Source organism: Alligator sinensis, unplaced genomic scaffold (genome assembly GCF_000455745.1).
Source record: "Alligator sinensis unplaced genomic scaffold, ASM45574v1 scaffold161_1, whole genome shotgun sequence".
NCBI lineage: Eukaryota > Metazoa > Chordata > Crocodylia > Alligatoridae > Alligator > Alligator sinensis.
Genome location: NW_005841974.1, coordinates 553463 through 569153, shown reverse-complemented (window position 1 = coordinate 569153; position 15691 = coordinate 553463). Strand labels below are relative to the sequence as shown.

At 49.4% G+C, this 15691-nt stretch overlaps 1 protein-coding gene and 1 pseudogene across 1 annotated transcript in view; one reads left to right on the top strand and one right to left on the bottom strand.

Annotated features, from left to right (window-relative positions):
• The window catches only part of LOC106722035, a 16991-nt pseudogene extending 15315 nt beyond the window's left edge, over nucleotides 1-1676 (top strand).
• Nucleotides 1677-13588: 11912 nt separating this feature from the next.
• Nucleotides 13589-15691, bottom strand: part of LOC102386911 (acid-sensing ion channel 2) — a 454052-nt gene continuing 451949 nt past the window's right edge. Inside the window, exon 12 of the mRNA XM_025200734.1 lies at nucleotides 13589-15379. Coding sequence (XP_025056519.1) covers nucleotides 15278-15379 — 102 coding nt within the window. The 3' untranslated portion in view covers nucleotides 13589-15277. The remainder of the gene's footprint in view (nucleotides 15380-15691) is intronic.

Sequence of the window (15691 nt, the reverse complement as noted above, 5' to 3'; positions counted from 1 at the left end):
TGTAGGGAAGAATTTGTGGAGCTGGAAGACCTGAAGACCCACTGGAAAGAGACACTGCATCCAAACCAAGGTAGTGGGGATGACCTAGGAGGAAAGCAGGAACTGAATGCCAAGCACAGGGAGAGAGCCCACCCTTGCTCTGAGTGCAGGAAAACCTTTAACTGCCCATCACTCCTGGCTCTGCACAAGATGAGGCACACTGCAGAGAAGCCCCATGTATGTGCCAAGTGCGGGAAAAGCTTCAGCTGCCTCGCAACCCTGGCTGCTCACCGCAAGATCCATTCTGGAATGCTCCCCAACCACTTCACCAAATGTGGGAAGACCTTTGTGTGCAGCTCAGACCTGGTCAAGAATCAACATGTGCATGGGGAGAAGCATCAGTACAGCAGTGTCACTTGTGGTAAGACCATCACCCATTCCTTCTCCCTGGATCAGCACCGGTGCATCCACTTGGGGAGGAAGACACAATGCTGCACCAAGTGCCGGAAGAACTTCATGTGCTGGCAAGACCTGTCCCAGCACCAATGTATTCAGAGTGGGGAGCAGCCATACCACTGCACAAAGTGTGGGAAGAGCTTCAGCCAGCCCTCCAACCTGGCCAGGCACCGGTGCTTGTGCACAAGAGAGAAGCCACATCAGTACTCTGAGTGTGGTAAGAGTTTCACTCACTCCAATCTGGCCAAAAACCAGCAAATCCACATAGGAGAGAAGTCACATCCATGTCCTTATTGTGGAAAGAGCTTTAGTCGCCCTTCCCGCCTGGCTCGGCACCAGTTAATCCACACAGGGGAGAAGCCACATCAGTGCTCTTTGTGTAGGAAGAGCTTCACTCGCTCTGAGCACCTGACGGAGCACCAGCGCACCCACATGGCAGAGAAGCCGCATCGGTGTTCTGAGTGTGGGAAGAGCTTCACCCGCCCCTCTCACTTGGCTGAGCACCAACGCATCCACACAGGGGAGAAACCACATCAGTGCTCTGAGTGTGGGAAGAGCTTCACCCGCTCCTCCAACCTGGCACAGCACAAGCTTATCCACACAGGGGAAAAGCCGCATCGGTGCTCAGAATGTGGGAAGAGCTTCACACGCTCCTCCTACCTGGCTGCGCACCAGTTAATCCACACGGGAAAAGCCACATCAGTGCTCGGAGTGTGGGAAGAGCTTCACCCACTCTTCCCACCTGGACAAGCACCAGTGCCTCCACACAGGGGGGAAGACACATCGGTGCTCTTTGTTTGGGAAGAGCTTCCCTCGCTCCTCGCACCTGTACAAGAACCAGCACATCCACATGGGGGAAAAGCTACATCAGGGTTCTGAGTGTGGGAAGAGCTTTATATGCTTCTCTCACCTGGCCAAACAGTGCATCTGCACAGGGGAGAAGCCACATTGGTCCCATGAGTGTGGGAAAAACTTCAGCCACTCCTTCAGCAGCACCAGCTCATCTACCCAGGGGAGAAGCCACATCAGTGTTCACAGTGTGCAAAGAGCTTCACTCAGTCCTCCAGCCAGGTCTGGCACCAGTGCATCCACACCTGGGAGCATCCATAGTTTTACAGGCAATGAAGGGAGGCCTTAGGGATGTCCACCTGCTCAGCACCCACCAGTTACTGCATTCAGGCAAGCAGCCTCATGCTGTTGGACTGCTGAAGGAGTTCACCTGACAGAAGGCCCTTGTAGGGCACAGCAGAACAAAGGGACCCAGAGACTGGCTCCCACTGTTTGGGTTGTGGAGGGGGTGGAGAATGCTGAGAAGAAACACCTCAGGCAGTGGCTAGTCCAGATGCTGGGGAAACCTGTGAGGAGACAATCTTTGCATCAGCCTTGGAGCTTGTGCATTCCCCATCATTCTCTAACAGCAGTTAGTGCTCCCAGGGGGAGATGACATAGCTTCACAACAGGGTGCCATCCCAAGACAACTGGATCCAAATGACACCCAGACGTTGTCATTCACCACTTTCCAGCTTTGTCCTCCCTCCTGGTCCCGGGGTTCTGGTATGTGAGGCTCTTGAGTTGCAGGGAGGAGGGCGTTTATGGCTGGGGAAGCATTCCCTTCCCTTCACCCTGACCTCACCTTTTCTCCCCATCTAATAACCCTTCTCTCAGGCCTGCTTATGCCCATGGGGTCTGCAAGGAGCTGCTACTGCCACTGTCTGAGCCCAGTTTGGCAGGTTTTGCTTCTTATCCTCTCTCCAGAACTCTGCACCAGTGGGTGCCTGCTGATCCCCTTGCCCTCCTTTCCTTCAGAGTTTTCTCTATAATGCATTCTGTGCTACTAAAGCCCCAGAACTGAACATGGTAACCCTGTGGTTGGTTTCTGTGTCCTCTCCAGAGTTGTGTAGTGGGAACAGACCAGGGCCCAGAATCCTTTCTGGGGCAGATATCTCTGTGACTTCCCAATCCCAACCCCTTCCAGAGACTTCACCATAATCTAGGGTTTGTTGCTAACCCTTGGGAGCAGGAGTTGGTCACACATGAAACATTACTCCCATGTCCTGCTGTTCAGCAAGGACCTTCCCCTTTTGAAGAAGCACATGACCAGGAGGCAGTAGAGTCCCTTTCCTGGGTGAAATGGGGTAGTGGAAGTGAAGGGGGTGCAACCTGTGACAGGTCCTGTTTCTCCTGTGGAAGGGTGGGCAAAGTATGAAGGCATACTTTGGGTGAAATGCATTTTGTAATGTATTGTAAATACTGAAGCCTTGCTAATTACAAAGCTGTTTGGCTCCATGATTGTCTTGGGGACACATCCTGCTGCACAGCTGCCCCAGAGACCCCTGCCACTCCCAGGGCACTGGCCTTTGGCAGGGAGATGGTACCCCTACCCCTGCTAACCCCAGGCAAGGGGAAGTGCAGGGAGGGAGACCTTCCTTCTTGGCAGGTCCTGAGCCATTCAGGTGTGCAGAAGCCAGGGGAGTGTGTTCAGACAGAAGTAGCTGGGGCTGTACCCTGGGGCCTTCTGTTGAGATAGGAGCCCAGGGCAGCCCCCAGTTCAGAAAGCAAACAGGAGGGGCATGATCCAGACACTCCAGTTTTGGGTTCTGGGGGTGCAGAGGTCAGAGACAGTAGCCAACAATTTGCACCAGAAGCAGCTGCAGAACTCGGCTCCCCAGAGACAAGAGCAGTACATGAGACCTTTGAGCAGGCCCTGGCCACGACCAAAGACAGCAGTGGGGAGCAGTCTTTGCCAAATGGGGTAGGGAGGGGCATGGGGAGGCTGCTCAAGGGTGTGGTGTTGCTGCTACTGGCCTTGGGGAAGTTAATGCTTCCTGCACTGCCATTGCTGGTGGCTCTGGCATTGCTGTTTGGGGCATGGAGGCTGGAGCCTTTCTGTCTGTTACCAACTGTCTGGGATGGAGAAAGCAGAAGGGTGCTGAGGGCTGCAGGGCTCGATGACTTGTGGGCAACAGGAATGATGCAATGACTAGGGAAAGCCCTCCCCTCCTTCACAACATCGATGGGACTTGACTCTTCTCAGAGGTATATCCCTGCTGCTTTTCTGCCCTGTGCTCTCAGTCGCAGACTCCTTCCTGACCTCTGTCCGCTATGGTTGCTTTTGCCAGTGTGAGGGTTGTCTTGTGGATAATTCATTCCAGTCTCAGTCACAAACTCAAATGTGTCTGTGCCCAGAGGGGAATCCAGGCAGGATTCAGTCCTGGAGCTCAGGGGACAGGACACCTCAGGGACAGGAATAGTCAAGAGTTTGTTGTCATTGGGCAGAACAGAACTACACCACCCAAAACTTGGCACTGCCCTTGAGGACGCTGTCCCCAGAGCCCGTGCCCAGTGCACCATGGTTGCTCCTTGCCCAGCCCCTGGCAGCGACAACCAGTGTTGTGGGCTTCTATTCGCCCCTGTGCTTGCTGAGCTGCACAAATTGCCACCTGGCCCTGATGGGCCTCAGTCCCATCTGCCTGCCCACCCCGGCATGGCTGTGGGTGTGCACACAAGGCCCAGCCTGTGTGCCACTGCCCCTGCATCAGTTACCAACCCCTTGGCCACCTCCTGGACCTTGGCAGGGATGCTGATGATGGCCATATGGACTCTACTGTACCCACCATCCATGAACTTCAGGGTTCTGGCCCTAGTATTTTTGGGTCAGCCCCGGCAGCCAGGACTCATTGCTTTGTATCATCCAGCTTACCTGGGATGGTGATGAGTGGTGTGGCTGGTGTTCTAGATGATCTGGGCTGTGTTCCAGGAGCCAGTATAGCAGCTCGGCCCAAACCTGGAGTGCCAGCCCACCACCATGTGCTCGACTCTCCCCACAAAGACCTGGGTGCCCACTAGGGCTGTGTGAAACAGCACTGTTTCGTTTCTACTTCTGCTTTGTTGTTTTGAAGGAGCAGTGTTTTGTTTTGCTGTTTCGAAGCACTGTTCCATTTTGCTTTGTCGAAACTGTTTTTCTGTTTCAACGCTTTTCAATGTTTTGCCCATAGGCTATAATGGGGACTCATTAAACTGCCTATAATTTTATCATTTCCTGCCTGATTCGGATGAAAATTGCAGGGATGTTCTGTGGGCATGAAGCCTGCAAAGTTTCAAGAAGATAGGTGCAGGGAGTTTTGTGGAACTGCACTTCTAATTGTTCAAAGCAAAACTAGTATCACTTGCTGGCAGTGACAGCATGCTGTCATCCTGCACACAGATCCGGGGGCCTGCTCAGGCCCTTCAGCCCTCCCGGGTGGGGAGGGGAGGGAGCTCAAGCCCCCGGATCTGCGCATGGGATGAAAACAGGCTGCTTCTGCCGGCTGGGGTTAGCACTAGCACTGGGTTCTTCTTAGCACTTGGCATGGGCTGGGCTGGGCAGACTCAGGTGCTGGTGCTGGCCCCAGCCAGCAGTGGCAGCATGCTGTCATCCACATGCTCTGCAGCCAGTTTGTGGAGTTTTAAAAGAAAAGGCCTGCACTCACCAGCTCTGGCAGTGGCAACTGGGGCCTCTGGGTGCTCGTGGCAGAGTTGCCCTGCACAGTGCAGGGCAGTGGGGATTGCCACCTCCCACCTGGCACCCGCCCAGCAGCTTCACCATTGTGGAGGTGCAGTGCAGCTCAGTAGGGTGCTGCACACTGTCTCGCAGCTGGGGCAGATCCACCTATCAGCTGGAGCTTCTGGTTCGATTCCCCAGCTCTCTGATCATGCCCCCAGCTCTTCCTGGGGGGCGGGGCCCCTGGATTTGTGTGCAGGGTTTCAGCAGGCTGCTGCTGCCAGCTGGGGAAATAGCCCAGAGCCATCACCATCCCTAGCTGGCAGCAGCAGCCTGCTGTCATCTCACAGCATCTGGGGGCCTGTGCCCCCTGGGAAGAGCTGGGAGAAGTGATCAGAGAGCTGGGGGAAAGATCAGGGAGCTGGGGAATTGATCTGGGAACTATGGGAATGTTCAGGGACCTGAACGTTCCCCCAGCCCCCGGCTCAATTCCTCAACCCCTGGTTCGATTCCCCCTAGCTCTTCTTGCTGGGTGCAGGCCCCTGGAGCTGTGCGCTGCGGAGCCAGAGGTCAATATCAGAGCAGTCGTTCCCCACACTTCTCCCTTCCTCTCCTTAGTTTCTGTTTACCTGCAAGCAAGCCAGGCTTTGAAACTTTCAAAATGTTTTGAGTGCCCCCGATCTGTGTGCTGGGTTTCAGCAGGCTGCTGCTGCAGGCTAGGGCTGGGAAGACTGCAGTGCTGCCGCTGGCCCCGCCCCCAGAAGCAGCCTGCTGAAACCCCGCACACAGATCAGGGGCCTGGGCGGCTGGGGAATTGAACCAGGAACTAGATGTCAATATCAGAGCAGTCCTTCCTCTGTCTTCTCCCTCCCTCTCCTTAGTTTCTGTTTAGCTGCAAGCAAGTCTGGCTTCGAAACTCAAAACTTTCAAAACATTTTGAGTGCCCTTGTTTCGTTTCAAAGCTGTTTTGAAGCCTTTCGTTTCATTTTGATTTTGCTGTTTTGAGCTTGAAATGCATCAAAACAGCTTTGAAACAAAACACCCATCAAAATTTCGCGCAGCCCTAGTGCCCATGACCCTCCTGAAGCTGTCCACACTTGACAGCCTGCGCTGTCAGCCCTCTGTTTGGCATGGACAATGTAAGTGCCAGGGAGGCTATCCTGGAGGTACACAACTAACAACTTCCAGGACATACTGGCCCACACCGTGCTCCTGGTTACCAATCCCCTGAAGGTGGTGGTGGGCTTCTGAGCCCTCAGCTTCCCACACTGCACTGGGGCCCTTGAGTGGGACACATCCTTTTTACCTGCCTGCTCTGGGTGGACCACCCCTACCATGGCTGGCAGGGCTTCCAGTCCCTCGTGCTGCTGGTCATGGTGGACCACTGGGGTGCCTTCATAAACATCTGTGCTGGCTGGGCTAGTAGCGCCCACAACACCAGGATTTTCCTGGGCTTTCCCTGCCAGCCTTGGTGGAGAGTGGCTGCTTTGTTCCAGGTGTCTTGGACCTGCAGCTGGGCAACGTGACAGTCCCACCTTTCTTCTTGGGAGATGCCACCTACCCACTGCTGCCATGGCTCATGTGCCCCTACAATGGCAAGCTCAACCTATGCCAGGCACACAGGTGCCTGGGCCAGAGCTGCATGCTGGTCGAGCGCACCTTTGGGTATGTCAGGGGATGCTAGCACACCCTCACTGCCTGCCTTGAGTTTGTGAAGACCAACATCCCCCAAGTCATCACCATAGCCTGCATGCTGCACAACATCTAGGTGAAGAAAGGGTGAGACCTGGGATTAAGTCCCTGCTCCGAGTTGAGCAGAAGGTTTAAGCCCAGATCTTCCATAACATGGGTGAGCAAGCTTAAAAGCATCTTCTGCTTCTTCAGAACTTTTAGGAATTACATCCAAGGTCTCTTGTGGAACTAGTCCTTCCTGGTCAGCTTTCCTTTCCTTTTAATAAAAGAGTGGTTAAAATGCCTGAGATCAGAACAATGTGGGTTTTTCAGGTTGATGGAAACAACTTAATCTAAGAAAGTGATGGGGTTGTTTTAAAAAAAAAAAGAATGCCAAAAGTTCTTTAAAATTGTAGTTTCTGGTTGATCTGCAACAGCTTTTACTGATTTCCTTTTTTTAAAAGTAAACAAAGAAACAGACAAAAAGTTCCTTTCTCAGAGGCCTTGAGTGGTGTCATTCATTTTTTAATGTTCTTTTTCCCAGGTTCATCCTGGTTCTCCCAGCTGCAGTCTTACAAATCAGACTCAACCATCCCCCTCCCTGTATGCTTTGTCCTCTTCAAATGGCCGCAGACTGAATTATCTTGCTAAAATCTCTCAGATTGAACTCTTACTTTTCCCTCAAAGCAAATCTTCAAACTCCTTCAGTGTCTCATCTTTTATTTTTTGTTTCTTCCATGGAAAAAATTCAGTGAAACTGAAAAATGCTTTTGTCATCCATTGAACACTTCAATTATTCATTAAAAGTCCCCTGAAAATGCAAAACTTTTCCTTTTTATTGGCAGCAAAACCTTCAAAGTATTTAGCTAGAAACTGAAATGACTTCAAACAATGGCTTGACACTGCAGTGAAGTTGGTTTAGATTAGATATCAGGAAAATGCTTAACTGTTAAAACAATGAGCAATGGAATAGATTGCCTAGGAAAGCTGTACAATCTTTTTCAATGGAGGTTTCAAGCAGAGGCTGGATAAGCATTGGTCAGGGCTGGTCTAAGAGTAGCAATGTCTGATGTTGGCTGTGAACAGCAACAGTTGGAAGCTGAGGGGACCACCACACACGTGTTGTGAATTGGAGAGGGCCATGCTCCACAATGGGTGAATAAAGCAGGGCTCCAGAACCAGCTTGCTTGCAGAACAAGATTAAAGAACTAGAATAAGTTTATGGAGAGGATATGATGACAGAAAGGCAAGTTCTAGCTCTCTGGTTATAGTGTCTGTTCCATGCAGTTGTATTTGTTGTCCCCAGGTGCAAGAGCAGAGTGGAGGGTGTTTGTTTTTTCCAATGATTAGCAGTTGCCCCATGATATTGGGAATGATTTTTTTATGGCTTCTGTTGCTATGGGTGCCAGGTTGCATCTCTCACCCACTTTCCTGAGAAGCACTAGATGTTGGCTGCAGCCAAGGCTAGAAATGTTAACTGGGGTGTGCTGATACTTCTGCTGAGACTAAAAAAACTTGAAGGTTCCTTCCCTAGAGGTTTTTGTTCCTCTGCTTAAAGTCAGAGCAATCATCACGATTGTTATCAGGAAGGAATTTTACCCCACATTCAAATTGGCATTAACTGAGCGACAGTATTGGAGGGAAGGGGGGTTACCTTCATCTGTAACATGAGATGATTATTTTCCTTGGGTCTCTTGAGAATATTTTAAACTACTTCTCACCCTTGGAGTTGCAGGACATTGACAGTGCCCTCATCTCCTGCTTTACTTGTGGCAAATTAGGGTGTTCTTGATATTTGGGGGCATAGTGCCTGGTTATTATAGATGAGAATTGCTTATTCAGTTTTAAGACTAGGTTAGACGAACATTTATACAGGACTGCTTAGTAGGGATGATCCTGCTTTGAACAAGTTAAACTGGATGACCTCCTGAGATTCTTTCCAGTCCTACTTTTCTAGAATTCTGCAAACAAATTTTGGGTCTTAGGGTTTCAGTTTTACAATGAAAGTAAAATATTTCATTGGCAGGGGGAAATGGAGCAGAAACTTTCTGTGAACATTTTGAAAAGTCATTTCAAGACCACTGTTTGCCTGTTATTTGCGAACCAGGGTAAAAATTAAACGGGGATGAAAAGGAAAGTGTGGCAGTGCACGTTTGGTGCCTGAGGGGCCAGAGAGGCAGCAGTCTGTGTTGAAGCAGCCAACATTGGGCTAAGCTGCTCCTGGAACACCTTGGAGGTAAGGGTGAGGCTATGGGGACGGAGGAGGCCTCAGCGGTCCTGGACATGACCAACCTGAAACTGTACCCTGCAGGGATAGGGAGGCCTGGTGGGACAGCCGGTGGCATGGTAGCCCCACTTAAATACCAGGACTGTGAACCTCCCTGGTGTAAGGTGGGTTGGGGCGCCTAAAGCCCAGCCCCCACCTTTGGGTGGGTTACTAAGAGAGAAAAGTGGGGCCAGGCATTGCTGCGGGCAACTGAGGCCACAGGGGTTCGAGACCCCCAGAGGCCCTGGGGAGGGAATGGTTGTGTGGTCCCAGAGAGGGGGCAGTTGTGTGGCCCCAGAGAAGAGACCACTTGAGAGACCCTGAGAGCAGGGGGGTAGGTGGGCCCACTCAGAGTAGGGTGTATCTTCACAACCTGAAGGACTGGGCATAATCCGGGGTTGAGTAGGTCTGAAGGGATGGCCAGAAGGGCAGCACACAGGCCAACCCACCACAGAATTATGGTGTTGTGTATAAGGATCCCAGTGAGGGACTAGGGGGAAGTCGGCCCTCCATTTGGTGAATTAATTGGCACTACTCAGGTGAGGGTTGTGGGAGAGGCCCAAGAGACTGCATGTCTCTAGCCGAGGCATGATTCAGATAAGCCTGATGGCCAGAAGGGTCGCTCCAGGAGAGAGCAAGGCAGAGTGGAGGGGGCACAGTATGGTGCAGTGAGCAAGAAACCCTGTGAGAGGGTGGAGTGTGAGAGGCCCCTGTAATAGGCAGGTGGTGTGTGTGTGTGTGTGTGTTTGTGTGTGTGAGAGAGAGAGAGACACCTGGTGGAGGACTAGGTTTGGTCTGGCTTGTGGCCAGGAGTATGATAACATCTTGGATGCCATTTGTGAGACGTGGGCCACTGTATAGGGGAGGTACAGAGCCATGGACAGTGCCCCCTGGCATCAGGACATAGAATGGCCAGCCTCCCACATTTACCACCAGTGTAGTCTAATAGCAATGTTGTGGCAGGCGAGGCTGGGTGGACTGCCCTACGTAGACAGGTGGACAGGCCAACTTGAGACTTGGCCCTGAGTTTGACCCCTGTCACAAAGCAAAAAAAATGCAATTCACAGGGAAGATAAAGTGCAATTTCTGTAGGAAACATATTCCTCCACTTATTTTAGAGAGTTTCCGAGCTTGTTCAATGAACCTAAACTAGACACAGACATAACTAAAGGGCTTGATTCACTGGAAATTTAATTCAAATAGGGTCACTGACCTGGAGACTGGAAAGTCTCATCAGAAGCAGGTCTTCTTGTATGGTTAAACCGTTTTTGCTTCCTTTTCCAAACTCTGACTCTACTGCAGTTTCTACATGTGTGTAGGGGGTAAAGAAAGACAGTTTTACAATACTCAAAATTTGACCTAGCCTCTGGCCAAAAGGAAAAAATATACCAACTCACTAGTTTCCAAATTGAGCACAAACCCCACAGTGGGTCTCTTAACTGCTGTAAAGACCTTATCTGCAAACTGCTGCATCCTTCCCAGCCTTCAGGGGAACCTTCTTGGGTCTGAATTTTTCACTCTTAGACTGGCAGGAATACCGTTCACTCCAGCAGCCAGGAACAAACTACCTGGTCTTGCTCAGGAGTCAGGATTTATACTTCCAGAGCTTCAGCCCTTTCAGTAAAGTGCCTCTCAGACCAGTGACAGGTGTGTTACCCTGGCTAAATAGGCAACCTTCTCTCATCTACTGCCACCTGCATTATTCCCTTGATTATATCCCTGGACTCTGCCTATTGCCTATTGTCTATTACAGAGCCACTTGCTTTGGGACTCCTGCCTATATGCTTCTTCAGTTGCCCTTTCCTTCTTGAAGTGACAGGGGCCTTTGCAGAGGTGTCAGAGGAGATTAGGATTTGAAAAGCTCTCTGCATTTGGGACATCTGCCAATGGTCTTGAGTATTTTCAGGTGTGTCTGTGTGTGGGTGTGCAGTGGCTTAGTGTGCATGCCTGCTCTATCAGTGCATCGTCTGGTTCAGTCCCATGGATCAGTTGGTGATCCTTGGGGATGAGGTTTGCCACTGTGGACAAGCCTTTTTCATCTCCCTAACTTCAATATTTCATCTGAACCTCTGGGCATTCCTCCTAAAAATGGCAAGAGAGTATTGCTGTGTCTTTATATTGTACAGTACTAATCAATGGTTTAGCTGTATTCCAGAACAAGTGATGACCAGGAATTGATCATCTCATCTAGAAACTGACTACTCTTTTGGGGCAATCTGCTCCTCAGGCTTCAACAGGGGCCCATAAGACTTCTGGGATGGGCATAGATTCTCTGCCACTTCCCCTTATTGTTTATGAGTGCATGCTGGCCATTGAAGGTGCCCTCTCTCTGGCTAAGTAGTGCTGGGTGTACTGTTCTCTGCAGTAAGTCCAGGTTACTTACACCATAATTCAGCAGGTGGAGCAGGTGGGAGTTGCTGCTTGCATAGCATAGACCACCCTGTCCCCAGTATCTGAAAATGGAATTTGAAACCCATTCTGCTGTCTGATGAATAAACCACACGGAGTAAATCCAGAGCAGGGAGAGGAGAGTTGTTGCCCTTGGCACAGCCTGGCTTGTGCAGCAGATGGCTGAGCAGCCTACAACTAAATTTTATAGCTATTCTTTATAGTATTGGCCATAGTGGGCTTGGGGTTGCACATAGGAACATGGCTAGCAAGAGCAGTACCATTGATTGATATCCTGCCAGCCACAGCAATCTAGAGAAAGGACAAATCCATAGAATAGATGAATTCCATGCCCACAGTGGGACTTTCCTTACCTCAACAGACACCTTGGGGGCTGGGGTGGTGCTAAGGTGCAGAGTTGACAGCTTAGAGGCTGTGAGTTTGAGGCTACAGCCAGGGCCAGATTAACGCATAGGCAAACTAAGCACATGTCTAGTGAAGAAGGGGCCCAGTTGTGCTTATTTTACATACTATAATTAATGAGTGAAAAAAAGTAATATAAACATTTCATCTTCAGCTGGGAGCCCATGAGTTTGTTTGCCTAGGGCCCACTAAAAGGTTAATTCAGCCCTGGCTATAGCAGAAGGGCTCATGACACAGCCATATCAGATTCCAACAAACCTGCAAATACCTTGTGACAAGGACATGAGAAGGAAGAAAGGAAAGACCAGACCTCCAGCTGGCACCACCAGGGAGCTGAACCTGGACTTCTCTCGTTTGTTGGGCCAGCAGTCTAGCCACTAGGATAGTGAATAGAAGGCAACTATTTTAAAAGAAAGGAATGAGCCCTGTTCAGTCCTTTGACCGAAGGGTTGTGGATACCAAAGAGGATGAAGCCAGCTCTCTGCATCCCACATTGGGAGGCTGGTACTCAGATGCCCCTCTGTCCTAATGGCTCTTGGCACCTCCTTATTCAGTGTGTAGTCTTTGGATTGCTGTTCTTTGGCACCTAACTTTTTCCATGAGCTGCATGGGGAGCCTTGTGGCCTCACACAGGGTACTGGATTCCACTCTGGAGCTGTGGCGTAAGTGTTAAGCACTGCAGTTGAAGGCCTCCAAGTGCTATCTTGGCTCTGGCCCTGAATGACTTGTTCATGATCAAACATGGTATCTTCAGTGGAGCATGGCCCACCAGTCCTATGCGACAGGCCTAAAAAACTGGACCTGATATCTTCTTAGTTACCCTGCAAGTTAGATACTAGAGAACTGAATGTTGTTACATCAAAGCTCTGTTGTGGATCTAGTTCATAGTTTCTCGTGGCTCTATTACCTGCCCTTAACAATGAGCAAAAAGCACTGCCCTACATCACAGGGGGCTGCACATGGAAATATATTTCAGAGGGCAGTGTGCTCATATATAACAGTCATTCAAGGCAATAGAAGTATTGACAAGAGAGATGGCAGGTCCTTTTTCTGGGTACTGTGTGTTTTGCAAAGTGTTAATGAAACATTTTTACTTCTGAATATGAGGCAAAATCAGTTCACCAGTCAGTAGGGTTCCCCTCCCTATCTGTGTTCCCACAATTGTTCCTATATAGATCCAACCTGAGTATACTCCATCCGCACCTTGGTTTGTCTGAGCTAATAAAAAGAGCTGCACTTGGATCTTTGTGAAATTCACTTTTTCTCTCTTTATTGGTGGAAAGTTCTAACACATGATAGCGTTTTGACAAGGTACACGATTCTCTTTGAACATATGGTCACTGACAAATAAGACTCTGATGGAGGCCACATTGTTGATGTACAAAAGAAATGGTTCAACAAAGGGGTGTGTTTGGATTGCAGGAAAAATATGCTCAAAACAGTCCATGATGCAGAATACACAGGCCTTTCCAGAGAGAATATCATGGATACTGTGTGTTGCTGGAGTAACCTGGCCTGCAGGGGTGAGTGAGCAGAATCCCTTGGGTGTGTATGTATATACAATCACTGCTTCTTGGAAATGCAGCAGGGATAGGAGTTTTACTTAGCTCCCAGATATCAGTGGAATCAGGGGTTACATTTTTGTACCATGTGGAAAATGAAAAAAACTTTGGAGCTGGTTAGGAATTGAGCATTACCAACTGCTTCTAACAGCACATGTGACTCCAGGGCAGCACCTCATCTGGTTTAAGCTGGTGTGACCCCACTGATGCTAATTTGAGCAAGGGACAGTTTTTACTTGCTGAGAACCCAGCCTTTCCTACTGATATTCACCAAGTTATTTATCATGTATTTTACTTGCAGCATTTGGCTATACAAATTGAACCCAGTGGGACTTTCGGAGAGCTGAAAGTCCAAATGAGCAGGGTCAAAACTTTTATTTACTGCCAATTTATCAAACCTATTGCAAAGCGAAGAGGTGGCTGCATATGTCTTGGGGTGGAAAGATGTGGACAGGAGGATGTGGAAGAGTGAAACATGCTGAACAAAATAGCCTTCACTTTCCAACCCCTCTTCAAAGGAAGCCTTCCCTGCTGCTGGGGCTCTGAACTGAGAAACATCTTCAAGGCATCTGACCCGCAGAAAGAGGGTGACACTGCCAAATAAAAGCTGTTATTACAGTAGTATTAACAAGGCAGATGTTCTTCTAGGCAAATAATAGGCAATCCTCCCTCAGTGGGACACAGCTGCGTGGGAAGTCTGCATGCACACATGTATGCCTGGGTTTGGGCACAGGGAAGAAAAAAACAGCAGAAAAACCACCACAGTCCCAAATAGGGTGCTGGCCTCTCCACTCATGCTACATGTGCAGCTGTTGCCTGATGAAATTGGCCTTTCTGGGGAGCAGTGGATGCTTTGGGAATATGGGGGACATGCTGCTCTCAGTGCTGGAGAAAAACAAGTTCCCCCCCCACCCCTTGATGTAATTACTGCCTAATAGCCAAAGCTTTCACAGGCTGAATAAATATAAAATCCCAGACCCCTCTCTGGTAGATCAGGGAGATGCTCGACTGACAAGTCCTGAGGGAAGGGGCAAGTCCGAGATCAGCAGCTCAATGAGTGTGAAGATAAACCCGTGGATCCCTTCACTGGGGAAGGCAGCAGGGACTGCCTGCCTTAGAGGATACCTGTGAAGTAGAGTACTAAGACAGTGCCAAGCTGTTCCATAAGCCTGTCTAGCCCAAACTAATGCTGGTACAGGGGCAGACATGGCAGAAATGACATGATCTGGCCATTTGCACAAGACCAGATTTAATACTACTCATGATAATGAGGCAAGTGCATAATAAATTAATGAAAAATAAAATCAACTGATCTCCACCCCCCTGCACTTTCATCTGCTCACACCTCCAAAGACAGATTATAAAGGCTACATTACAGACTAAGTAGTACAACATAATAGCCATGGTATGTGATATCTGGGTCAGTCATGTGTTGCCCTGGGCTGCTCACCATAGCGACTAAGAGGGTTGGCTATGGCATAGCCCTCTGGGGACCTGGCATAGATTAAGATTCCTTACCAACTGACATGAAGGACAAGAAAGTAACAAGAGTCCAAGAGCTGCAAGTTTGTTTGTTTCTTTATTCTAATTCAGCTACGATATTAGTAATGGTGATTTTGGGGATGGCTGGGCCTGCAAATTCCTTCTTGGTAGTGAAAATCAGAGGCTGTAAAGAGGAACAGAGCTTATAAAGACAGATAGGAATATATTGCCATAAAAAGTATCAGCATGCAAGTGCTTTATACATTTGGCAGTATATGAAATGGTGGTTTTGTTGTTTTATTGGTGTTGTTGGTTGTTTGTACAGTTCAAAAATAAGCTGTGTCTTCAGATCCTGAAGATGATCCCCCACAGGAAAGGATGACGCAAGTCAAGTCCAAGGTGTCTCTCACTTGGTTTTGCCAAAGAGATTATATATATATATATATATATATATATATATATGCATAGCAATTTTCTTTTCCCCCCAGTTGCAAACCTGAGCTTGATCCCTGCTTTCCTGTGCAGATTCCTTCTGTTAGGTCTTCGCACCACAGAGCTGTCAGGAAGGTGTCAGCAAGCTATTTCTTCCAGCGTTCCCAGGGTGGCCTGCAGGGGCACGTTCACAGTGTGGCTGATGGTTTCGGAATGATTTGGCATGGGGTCACAAGTGCTCTGAGGAAGGACAGCAAGGAGGTTACTGTACTGGACAGCTGTTCCTGAGCTGCTCATGGCATTTAATCCCCCCAGCTGTCAAGTGATTTCCCGTAAAAAAACAGGGGATGAACTCAGGGATGGGGTAGGAGGAGGCACAGCAACTTAGAGGATGAGGCCTCCAGAGCCTCAGGTTGGATTTAAAATCTACTGTAGCTCAGCTTGTCCCATCTATCTCATATTTATTTGGGCACTTGGTTTTACCATAACTGCAAAAAGTCTTCAATGGCTGGTAACATCAACTTCCCCCTTTACACCTTAGGGTGACTATGC